Source organism: Rhinatrema bivittatum, chromosome 2 (genome assembly GCF_901001135.1).
Source record: "Rhinatrema bivittatum chromosome 2, aRhiBiv1.1, whole genome shotgun sequence".
Classification (NCBI taxonomy): domain Eukaryota; kingdom Metazoa; phylum Chordata; class Amphibia; order Gymnophiona; family Rhinatrematidae; genus Rhinatrema; species Rhinatrema bivittatum.
In genome coordinates, this window is record NC_042616.1 from 266,990,473 (window position 1) to 267,003,409 (window position 12,937).

The 12,937-nt window shown below is 46.7% G+C and overlaps 1 protein-coding gene across 1 annotated transcript in view; it reads right to left on the minus strand.

Moving 5' to 3' along the window:
* Positions 1-702: 702 nt before the first annotated feature.
* KIAA0895 (KIAA0895 ortholog) overlaps positions 703-12,937 on the minus strand; it is a 155,479-nt gene continuing 143,244 nt past the window's right edge. The window contains exon 7 of the mRNA XM_029589490.1: positions 703-3,135. Within this exon, the coding sequence (XP_029445350.1) occupies positions 2,974-3,135 (162 nt within the window). The 3' untranslated portion in view covers positions 703-2,973. The remainder of the gene's footprint in view (positions 3,136-12,937) is intronic.

The window sequence follows — 12,937 nt, forward strand, 5'->3', positions numbered from 1 at the left end:
AGTAGATGTGACTCGGTTATTTACACTTTCGAATAATAGAAGGACTAGGGGGCATTCCATGAAGTTAGCAAGTAACACATTTAAGACTAATCGGAGAAAATTCTTTTTCACTCAACGCACAATAAAGCTCTGGCGTTTGTTGCCAGACGATGTGGTTAGTGCAGTTATTTATTTTATTTATTTATTTTTATTTATTTAAGGATTTTTTATATACCGCGGCACGTAGAAAACATCACCTCTGTTTACAATCAACAATAATTCAGCAACAAGCTTTACAATCCAAACAATTTAGAATGTAACATACCGGATATAAAATAAAACCAGTAAACAATTAAAATCCAAATAATACAATATGGATGTACTTAACAGGTGAAGGATATATGACAATACAATTATATATAATGTGGGGAATAAATAACAGGAGATGTAAATAACTTAAATAACTTAAGTTAGTGTACACTAACTTAAGTAAATAACTTAAGTTAGTGTAGCTGGGTTCAAAAAAGGTTTGGATAAGTTCTTGGAGGAGTAGTCCATTAATGGCTATTAATCAAGTTTACTTAGGGAATAGCCACTGCTATTAATTGCATCAGTAGCAGGGGATCTTCTTAGTGTTTGGGAAATTGCCAGGTTCTTGTGGCCTGGTTTTGCCCTCTGTTGGAAACAGGATGGTGGGCTTGATGGACCCTTGGTCTGACCCAGCATGGCAATTTCTTATGTTATGTCCACAGGCTGAACTTTCCAAACAATTCACCCTATTTTGTGAACTTGCAAGGCCACCCCTTCTCCTTTTCTGAGAAATCATGGAAGCAGGCCACTATATCATGCGGCAGATTGCTACGCTGTGGGCCAAAAGCCCTATGTGCTCTATCCAAGTTATTGCAAGGCACTTCCTCTGTTTCGTCTGTCCCAAGTAGCTGTGCATAGATGCTGTTGACTATATGGAAGCAGTCTTCATGCTCCGGTGACTCCTGTATCCCTCTGAATCTAAGGTTGGCACAACAGGACCTGTTTTCTAGGTCCTCCAATTTCTCCTCTAATTCCAATGTGGTTCTTTTAAACTGGCCTCCTCCTCCTGAAAAACATTTTTATTTGCATTCTGATTTTCTATACAGGCCTCAGATTCTTCCAGCCTCCTGCCCAGCTTGTCAACATCTTCCCACAACTCAGCAACCATAGCTGAACATTCAGCTTTAATACCGGCCATACCGTGATGTACCTCCACGAACTATAATTTAAATTCTGCCGGGGATGGAACGCAATTGTCCCCGCCTCTATTCACAGTCCTGCCTCTAATACGACCCACCTCAGATGCCATGCTGTTGCAGTCATCTCCAGTCTCCAGATCAGTCACTCGTAATACCTCATGGTTTGTGGAAGAAAACTGCTTTAAATCAGCTTGCTTTTTCTTCTAAGTCATTGCTGACCTTTTTGCCTCTCTCCCCATTCATTCAGTGCTTACTGCAGAGGTTTTCGATGCTCCGATTGCACTAGATAGCTATTTTGGGGGCTAGAGCACTCATTCTAAGCTGCCATCTCCCCATGTGATGTCACTTCCTCCCTGAACCAGTTCTTTTCAACCTTTTCGTAAGTGACATCACAAGATTGTTGGGAAAGGTTTGTCTTTTCACAAATGATACCAAAATCTGCAATGGGTAGATAACCAGGAAGGCATAGAAAAAATGAAGACGAACCTAGTAAAGCTCAAGGAATGGTCTAGAGTCTAGCATCTAAGATTTAATGCTAAAAATGCAGAGTCATGTATTTGAGCTGCAAAAATTCAAAGGAGCGGTATAGTAAAGGGATGAAATTCTTCTAAATACAAAACAAGAGCAGGATCTGCGTGTGATCATATCATATGATCTTAAGGTGTTCAAATAGGTGGAAAAGGCAACAGCAAAACCCAGAAGCATGTTTTGCTGCACACAGAGTAGAATGGTCAGCATAAAAAAATAGGAGGTGACATTAACCCTGTATAAGTCCCTGGTGAGACCTCATTTGGAATACTGTGTGCAGTTCTGGAGACCACACCTTCAAAAGGATACAATATATACTGGTTGAAATCAGTCTAGGGGTGGCTACTAAAATGGTCAGTGGTATTTGTTTTAAAACATATGGAGAGAGACTTAAAGATCTAAATATGTTTATCCTAAAGAAAGGTGGGATAGGACAGATTATGATATACATTTTTCCATGTAGAGATGGGCCTCTTTCAACAGCTAGGAGGCTCTAGAATGAGAGATCATGTGATGAGGGTGAAAGGATGAAACTCTTGAGTAATCTAAGGAAATATTTCTTTACAGAAAAGGTAGTGGATGCTTGAAAACTTCCACATAGAGGTGGTGAAGACAAGAACAGCATCTGCATTCAAAAAAGCATGGGATAAACAGAGGATCTCTGAGGGAATGTTAGGGATTGTAAGGATAGGCAGTCTAGATTGGCCATATGGTCTTTTTCTGCCATCATATTTTCATGTTTTATATATGAGAGAAAAATGCATATGTAGGGAGACACAAATGTTCAAATGACTGACAAGTTGTGCAATTCCTGAATTCAGACTGGTACATATTAATACAACTATGCATTTAAGAAGGGTAGAAATGATTGTAGAGCATGCGCAAATTTGTTGCTTTCCTAAACACTGCTTTTTGAATATACATATATTATGTATACGCACACACACCTTATCTGTAACCCTGTACAGAACTTACAACACACAAACCCATATTATATCAATATTTAAATAGAATATAATTTAGGAGAGGGAATAAAAAATGTACTCTAAAAATATTTCAGATTCATCACTTTTTAGATTTGCAATATTTAATGAAACATAGAACAAAGCAATACTATAAATAGCAACAGAAGAAAAATAATTATATAACATTTTATATTTGAATTTTGTAATTGTATAAGCTCTGCGAAAGCCTTAATAATTTGTCCTGAGTGGTTAAATGCTGCAGCTCTGCTGTCTTACAAGATGAGTTCCTGCAGCTCTTTGTCAGTCAGCTCATTCACTTCCATGATCTTCTCCAGTTGTTCCTTGTACTGGCTTTGGTTTTGCAGGAAGTGAGGAATCCTTATGTTCTCCGTTATTGCAAATTTCTTCAGGCGATCCACATCCTCATAGGAAACCTGTAAGTGGAATCAGGATAAAATGCAGGCTGCAACTATGTGTACCATGTCAAACCACCATCCCACACCACCTACCTCACAAAAAAAAAACCCCCAAAACTTAAATCCTTTTCTCATAGATTGCTGAAAAAATTCAATACATTCATGATGTGGCAGATCTCATGTGGATCAATAGGCCGATTGAGCCTAGAGTCTTCCGATAAATGAAAGACTGAGAGGAGAGGATGAAGGAAAGCACTGAGAGGAGAGGATCACCTTGCTGGTGGCTGAAAGGAATCAGTAAGTTTTTGCTTGGGACATTGTCTTTTTTTAAAAGTATTGGGGCAAAGTTAACTATTTGGGAATATTTAGTGTGTTTGTGTGTTTGTGCTTTTAATAGTCAGTAAGGCAGTGATTAAACAAGTTAGACTATTTTTAAATAGTCAATAAGGCAGCTAGTAAGTAGGTAGTGTGTTTATTTTTAAAAGTCTGTAAGGCAGCTAGTAAGCAGAACTGAGTGTTTGTATTAAAACAACAAAACAAAACACAACCCCCCTCCCCCACCCCCCCAAAAAAAAAAAAGTAGCCAGAAGCTAGAAATAAGCTAGGAGCAGTGTATACCTAAGTAAAAAGGTTGAAAAGTTCAGCTCAGTTACTCACCTTGGAAAGGTGTTGAGGTAGTGTGATTCAGTTTGAACAGGTACCAACATTTGTTAATCAAGAGAGCAGTGAGTCACTCTGGCTGACTAACTGAAGTTAGACTATTTGTGATTCGATTATTAGGAATGTAGACAGCTGGGTGGCTGGTGGGCGTGAGGATCGCCTGGTAACATGCCTACCTGGTGCGAAGGTGGCAGACCTCACGCGTCACCTAGATAGAATTTTAGACGGTGCTGGGGAGGAGCCGGCTGTTGTGGTACATGTGGGCATCAACAACATAGGAAAATGTGGGAGGGAGGTTCTGGAAGCCAAATTTAGGCTCTTAGGTAGAAAGCTTAAATCCAGAACCTTTCTGAAATGCTCCCTGTTCCACGCGCAGGTCACCAGAGGCAGACAGAGCTCCGGAGTCTCAATGCGTGGATGAGACGATGGTGCAAGGAAGAGGGATTCAGTTTTGTTAGGAACTGGGGAAACTTTTGGGGAAGGGGGAGTCTCTTCCGAAGGGATGGGCTCCACCTTAACCAGGGTGGAACCAGACTGCTGGCGCTAACTTTTAAAAAGGAGATAGTTTAAAAGCTGCTCTAAGGGGAAAGCCAACAGTCGCTTAGCAGTGCATGGTTCAGAGAGAGGTATCTTCAAAGGATACTAATGATACATTAGAATTAGGGCATCCCGACAGTGAGGTTCCAATAATAAGAAAAGTAGTCCAAGTGCCTGTAACTAAAAACTCACCTGAGCTAAAAAATTCTAACTTATCCCTATCAATTAAAAAGCAGAATGTACATACAAACAAAAAACAAACTTTGAAATGTTTGTATGCTAATGCCAGAAGTCTAAGAAGTAAGATGGGAGAATTAGAAGGTATAGCAGTGAATGATGACATAGACTTAATTGGCATCTCAGAGACATGGTAGAAGGAGGATAACCAATGGGACAGTGCTATACCAGGGTACAAATTATATCGGCATTCTAGGAGAGGCACATGATTGGTTCAAATCGTTCCTTGAGGATAGGTTCTATTTATTTTATTTATTTATTTCTTTTATATACCGACATTCGATCGAGATATCACATTGGTTTCCAGATAACTAAAGGAATAGGGTGATAACAGCCCTATTTTACATTATAACATGGTATTAAATAGAAATAAGAATATTTTACATTATAACATGGTAATAAATATAACAAGAATATTTTACATTATAACATGGTAATAAATATAACAAGTTGTAACAGAACTAACAGGAGTACATGGAACATTAGACTATAGTATATAACATATGTACATAAATGGCTTGTTGTCTATAAGGTCAGAATTAATAACAAAGAATCTCTCCCAATCAAATCAAACCGGGGAGTCCCACAAGGTTCATCCCTCTCCCCTACGCTCTTCAACATTTATCTACTACCTCTCTGCCATCTACTCTCCAACCTCAAACTAACATACTACATTTCCTGTCGTGTAGCCAGATGGACTCAGAACAAATGGGTATAGTGTGCTCGTGCTAGCAGTTGGAGACAGATTTGACGTCAGCACGGGTACATATACCCCCACAGGAAGTGAAGCTCTTCAGTAATTTCCATCTCCAAAGCAGTTTGGAGAGCCTGCACGCTCGCTGAGCTTGTTTCCAATCTACTTCTACTAACATCTTTACTGGAACATCGAGCCCCGCGCTCCTGCGGTGATACCACTGGTCCCTCCCCCAGTTGAGCTTCCCGGGGTGAGTTCCGTGCTCCCTCGGTGTTTAGGCCTCGGTCTGGTGGCCGAATCGCGGCAGGGCCAAGCCTGCGGGCTAAGAGGCGCCTCGGTCCCAGCGTGGACCTGGGAGGCAGCGGGTGCATTCCTCAAGCGCGGTGGTGACGGTACTTCCCCTCTCCCCCGCAGCCGGAGACCGCCCGGGTTCTAGCCGGGAAGCGCCGAGGATCAGGTAAGGCGCACAACTTTTACTTTTGGTCTCCGAAGTCTAGGATCGGCGCCGTTGCCTGTATGCGGCACGCCGCAGTGGTCGCCATTTTGTTGGCCCGGTTCAGGTATCGGGCGCCCATGATAGGCGCCTGTATTGAGCGCATATTGCTGACCGCGTATTCTGTTTAGCGTATCTTGCTGACTGCATATTATTGAGCGCATATTCTGTTTAGCGTATATAGCTGCCGCTTAGTATTGAGCGCATATTGTATTAAGCGTATATAGCTGCCGCTTTGTATTGAGCGCATATTACTTTAGCGCAATGGACCAATCGAATGCCCCGGTGTCCCAGGCGGCGGCGCCTCCTGATTACGGCCTCTGCTCAGCATGCCAGCTCAGAGCCACGCACAGTGAGGAGCCAGACTCCCTTTGTGCCCAATGTGAGGAGGCAGTGGGAGCCTTGGGCCAGGACCAGTCTCAACCAAGGTTTGTGGATAGTTCTCCAGGGGCCACCCCGGATCTCGCAGGCAGTTTCGAACAGCCGGGAATCCCGGGGGATCTGGTACCTAGGCGACTTGAGACCACCTCCATTTCATGGGTGGATCTCTTTAAGGGGATCCATGCCTTTGTACAGATGCAATCCGCTTCCCGTTCAGGCCCTGCTGTTACAGGGGCTGCTGCTTCTGCTGCTGCTCCAGTGGACCCTGCCCCTGGACCTTCGCGCCCTTATCGGGCACCGCCTCCGGGCAGTCCGGTTCAGGCGGACCCTGATGTCTCAGAGACCGACTCAGAACCCTCCGAGGAGGGGGAACTTCCCTCAGGGATGGAGCCATATCGAACCATGAGGTGGTTCTTTCCCAAGGAAGATCTCTCCGACCTAATATCTCAGTGCCTGGCGGAGTTGGATATTTCGGGGCCCAGCTCTGCGGTGCAACCTGCACAGAACCCTCTGCTGGAAGGTCTTCGTCCTTCAGCCCGCCATTTTCCCTTCTTGCAAGCTGCACAGCAATTGATAGATCTGGAATGGGCTGCACCGGTGGCCTCATTCAAAGGGGGGCGGGGCCTGATAGGCATGTACCCCCTGGATCCGGCTATCAAGGAGATGCTGGCGTGCCCTCAGGTGGACGCCTTAGTTAGCGCTGTGGTCAAGCGCACTACCATCCCAGTTGAAGAGGGGGCGGCCCTCAGGGAGGCTCATGACAGGCGACTGGATGCCATCCTGAAACAGATATTTGAGGTGGCAGCTCTGTCTTTGCGAATCGCAACTTGCTGCACAGTGGTGACGCGCTCCTGTTTGTCACAGGTTAAGAACAATGCTCCGGCAGCGGATATGGAGTCCTCTCTCTCGTTCCTCACGGATGCCGCAAACGACCTAGTCCGTACAACAGCTAAGGGGATCTCATCTTCTGTGGCTGCCAGGAGGCAGCTCTGGATACGGAATTGGTCTACTGATTCGGCCCAAGCAGCAGAAGAGAGGAGCCGGCTCGGGCTCAGGTCCCGGCCGCACCTCCCAATGAGATTCAGCCGATCCATCTGGGGGACGGGGCCATAGGGGGCAGGTTAACCCTCCTCTACCCCAGATGGGTCGAGATTACGTCGGACCAGTGGGTCCTCGCCATCATCCGAGAGGGATATTTTCTGGACTTCCATCATCTCCCTCCGGACAGGTTTGTGGAATCCTGGTGTCCGATCCACAAGAAGGCAGCATTGGAAGCTACCCTGGCGAGGCTCCTGTCCCTGAAAGCCATAGTCCCGGTACCTGCACGGGAAATGAATTCTGGGCATTATTCCATTTATTTCATGGTACCCAAGAAAGGGGGCACCTTTCGGCTCGTCCTGGACCTCAAGTCCGTCAACCAATACTTAAGGGTCCCGATGTTTCGCATGGAAACTCTGCGCTCAGTCAAGAACGCAGTACAGCCAGGAGAATTCCTCACGGCCTTAGATCTATCAGAAGCCTACTTGCATATCCCGATTCATCAGGATCATCAGCGCTACCTACGCTTCAAGGTGCTGGGACGCCACTTCCAGTTTCAGGCTTTGCCCTTTGGGCTGGCCACATCGCCACGGACCTTCACCAAGGTGATTGTAGTAGTAGCAGCGGCGCTCAGACGGGAAGGAATCCTTGTCCATCCCTACCTAGACGATTGGCTGATCAGGGCGAAATCACGAGAGGAGAGCCATCGGGCAACCAACAGAGTGATCGCCCTTCTGGAAAGCTTGGGATGGGTCGTCAACCTCAGCAAGAGTTGCCTACAGCCTTCCCAATCTTTGGAATATCTGGGAGTCCAGTTCGACACCCAGGCAGACACAGTCAGTCTCACTACCAAGAGAAGAGTAATACTTCAGACGCGTCTTCGGTCCTTGATGGGTGCCAGTCGACCCACAGCTTGGGATTACCTGCAGGTTCTCGGGCTCATGGCATCCACCCTGGAAGTGGTACCCTGGGCGAGGGCCCAGATGAGACCTCTACAACACTCCCTGCTCTCTCGATGGAGCCCCCGCTTCCGACATTACTCTATGCATCTGCCTCTACCAGCCAGAGTGCGGACTCAGCTACAGTGGTGGTTGCAGTCCAACCACACGAGCAGGGGGTCCAAGATGTCCTCCCCCACGTGGACTCTGCTCACCACAGATGCCAGCCTGAGCGGATGGGGAGCACACTGTGAAGAACTCACAGCCCAGGGGCGGTGGAACAGAGAAGAGTCGGGGTGGAACATCAACCGACTAGAGGCACGGGCAGTCCGGTTAGCCTGCCTGAAATTTGTTCACAGACTGAGGGACAGAGCTGTCAGAGTGATGTCAGACAACGCCACCACGGTGGCATACATCAACCGACAGGGCGGAACCAGAAGCCAACAGGTGTCCCTCGAGATAGCCCTGCTGATGGCTTGGGCAGAGGCGAATCTTCAGGACATCTCCGCCATACACATTGCCGGAAGGGACAACACCACGGCAGACTTCCTCAGCAGAGAAAGCCTGAATCCGGGAGAGTGGCAGCTGTCCCCCAGAGCCTTCCAAATGATTGTGGATCACTGGGGGATTCCGGACATGGACCTACTAGCGGACAGGTCCAATGCTCAAGTACCCAGATACTTCAGCCGCAAGCGAGATCCGTTCTCTCAAGGGATCGACGCCCTGGTGCAGCCATGGCCTCCAGGGGCCCTGCTATACACTTTTCCTCCGTGGCCCCTGCTGGGCACACTTATCCACAAGATTCAGATGTACCGGGGCCTAGTTCTTCTAGTGGCACCAGACTGGCCAAGAAGACCCTGGTACGCGGACATGAGAAGACTGCTGGCAGGGGAGCCCCTTCCCCTGCCCCCGCTCAGGGACCTGCTACAGCAAGGTCCCATCCTTCACGAGGATCCAGCTCAATTCTCTCTTACGGTCTGGCCATTGAGAGGGCTAGACTGAAGAAGAGAGGTTACTCGGAGCCGGTGATAGACACACTCTTCCGAGCCTGCAAGTTCTCCACCTCCCTCACCTACGTCAGGATTTGGAGAGTGTTTGAGGCCTGGTGCGACGCCCATGGCACCAATCCCCATGCGACTACCATCCCTATGGTGCTGGATTTCCTGCAGGATGGGCTTCAGAAGGGTCTCTCCCTCAGCTCCATCAAGGTTCAGGTGGCTGCGCTGCCTTGCTATGGTCCCAGGAGGGATGGCAAGACCATTGCCAAGCATCCAGATGTTTCTCGCTTCCTGAAAGGAGTCAAGCACGTTCGTCCGCCACTGAAGTGGCCAGTGCCTTGGTGGAACCTCAATTTAGTTTTGGATTTCCTCGCGGGCCTGTCTCTACGGTCTCTCACTTTGAAGATGGTGTTCTTGCTGGCTGTATGTTCAGCACGCCGCATCTCGGAGCTACAAGCACTGTCTTGCCGGGATCCTTTTCTCAGACTCACTCCTGAGGCTATCCATCTTCGCACAGTTCCATCCTTCTTGCCTAAGGTAGTCTCACGATTTCACCTCATCCAGACCATATCCTTGCCAACTACGGCAGGCCTGAAGAAATCAGAAGAAGGGCGTTTGCTACGCCATCTCGACATTGGCAGGTTGCTGCCAAGATATCTGGAAATGACAGAAACAGTTTGAAAGACTGACCATCTGTTCGTCCTTCACAGCGGGGAGAAACAAGGAGAAAGCGGCCTCTCGGCCCACCATCGCCCGCTGGATTAATGAAGTCATCAGAGCGGCCTACGTGGAGGCCGGGAAGTCACCGCCTCTACAAGTCAAGGCTCATTCTACCAGAGCCCAAGTAGCATCTTGGGCGGAATCTAGGATGCTATCGCCTGCAGAAATATGTAAAGCGGCGACGTGGTCCTCCCTCCACACCTTCTCCAGGTTCTACCGTCTGGATGTCCAGGCCAGGGAGGACACAGCATTCGCAAGGGCAGTTTTACACGGTCCTCAGGCAGCCTCCCGCCCAGTCCGGGAGTAAAGCTTTTGTACATCCCATTTGTTCTGAGTCCATCTGGCTACACGACAGGAAATGTTGAGATTACTTACCTGATAATCTCGTTTTCCTTAGTGTAGACAGATGGACTCAGCATCCCACCCAGCTGCCTGTCTACATTGCTTTCACCGATTCAAGGTAAGCCTTATCACTTCTTCCATGAGTGCGTCCACTCTACCAGGTGTCCACGCCTTCCGGTTGGGAATGCTGGCGGTCTCCAGCTACTATCAATCGGTCAGGGGAATCCTGTTTTCACTATTTCATTGAGCGTCAGTACACATATATCCATAACAGCTTTTGCAAGGAAGATTACTGAAAAGCTTCACTTCCTGTGGGGGTATATGTACCCGTGCTGACGTCAGATCCGTCTCCAACTGCTAGCACGAGCACACTATACCCATTTGTTCTGAGTCCATCTGTCTACACTAAGGAAAACGAGATTATCAGGTAAGTAATCTCAACATTTTCGCTGATGACGTTCAAATTCTTCTTCCAATCACTGAATCCCTGCAAAAAACCTGGGCACACTGGAATTGCTGTTTACAATCCTGCTTACCAGCCTGAACCTCATCCTTAACTCAAATAAGACCGAAATCCTCATCATCTCTCCAGATGAAAAACACAATCTCCTCAATTCACAAGGCGCATCCCAATTCGCAAATACATTCATCAATCACACCTCCTCCGTCAGAGATCTTGGGGTTTGGCTCGACAACCTATTCAACTTAAAATCGTTCGTCCACAACACAACCAAGGAATGTTTCTTCAAACTACAAGTCCTCAAAAACCTGAAACCCCTTCTACATTTCAGTGACTTCCGGCTAGTAGTCCAGTCTATCATCCTTACAAAGTTAGACTACTGCAGTTCTCTTCTCCTAGGCCTCCCTGCAATAACCACCAAACCTTTACAGATGGTCCAGAATGCTGCGGCTAGGTTACTCACCAATTCAAACAAAAGAGCGCACATCACACCCATACTCCACGGTCTTCACTGGCTTCCCATAAAATACAGGATCACCTTCAAAACACTAATGATGATTCACAAGGACATCCACGGCATCGCCCACCTCAAACTAAGCTCTCAACTCCGCACTCAAACATCAGACAGACCAATCAGAACACAGCCGGGCCCAACCTTTGGAACTCGCTACCACCTGAGCTCCGCCAAGAACCCTCTCTCCAAATTTTTAAGAAACACCTCAAAACATGGCTCTTCAGACAAGCCTTCCCAGAATCTCAGCATTACTCGGACACTGGTCAAAAGACTTAACAGACAACCAGGGAACCTCCGGACTTAAGACATATCAGGACTATAAAGAGATACTTGATCATCCATTACTTCCTTAACATAGTCCTCCAATCATGACTCAATGCCTCACTTCCTTCCCCCTTCCCTCCTTCCTCCAGCCAAATTCTCATTGCTACCCCATGCCTTAAAGCCCCCGCCACGCCCTACCTACGATGCAGTCCCATAATGATACTCCATTAAACGTATTATTGTATGTTACAGCCACAGCCGCCCCAGTTGCTGCGGCTCTATATATTATGTTATTATGTGGCTTTATTTATTATGTTATTCACTGACAAATTATTTTACTGTTGCTTGTTATTATTGACTTGTTCTATGTTCATTGCCCAAATGTTCTATGTAACGCTATAGTCGCGACTGTTCTGTTCTATGGAAACCGATATGATTTGATATTTTGTTCAAGAATGTCGGTATAGAAAAATTCTAAATAAATAAATAAATAATGTATCATCGGGTCACGCTAGAGAGATAACGTTCCTGGATGGAATAAATGATAGCTTTATGGAACAATTGGTTCAGGAACCGACGAGAGAGGGAGCAATTTTAGATCTAATTCTCAGTGGAGCACAGGACTTGGTGAGAGAGGTAACGGTGGTGGGGCCGCTTGGCAATAGTGATCATAATATGAGCAAATTTGAATTAATGACTGGAAGAGGAACAGTATGCAAATCCACAGCTCTCATACTAAACTTTCAAAAGGGAAACTTTGATAAAATGAGAAAAATTGTTAGAAAAAAACTGAAAGGAGCAGCTACAAAAGTAAAAAAAAAATGTGCAAGAGGCGTGGTCATTGTTAAAAAAATACCATTCTAGAAGCACAGTCCAGATGTATTCCACACATTAAAAAAGTTGGAAAGGCGGCAAAATGATTACCGGCATGGTTAAAAGGGGAGGTGAAAGAAGCTATTTTAGCCAAAAGATCTTCATTCAAAAATTGGAAGAAGGATCCAACAGAAGAAAATAGGATAATACATACACGTTGGCAAGTTAAATGTAAGACATTGATAAGACAGGCTAAGAGAAAATTTGAAAAGAAGTTGGCCGTAGAGGCAAAAACTCACAGTAAAATCTTTTTAAAATATATCCGAAGCAGAAAGCCTGTGAGGGAGTCAGTTGGACCGTTAGATGATCAAGGGGTTAAAGGGGCACTTAGAGAAGATAAGGCCATCATGGAAAGATTAAATGATTTCTTTGCTTTGGTGTTTACTGAAGAGGATGTTAGGGAGGTTGTAGGATTTGTGGACCCTTGGGCCGATCGGAGCCGTAGGAAGAGCTGCTGTAGGTGGTAGAAGCAGCGACCCCGACCGGGAGGCGGCAGGGACAGGTTGATGGCAGGTCGTAGACGGGACTCTGGAGGCCCTATGCGACCAAGGGCCCCGGCGAGGATGGAGGTGATAGTAGCGCTGGCTCGGTGAAGAGGAAACCTTCGCCCTGGAAGCCGATCCTCCCCCGAGAGGAGCTCGTAGGAGTTCAGCCGCTGGGACTTAGGAGAT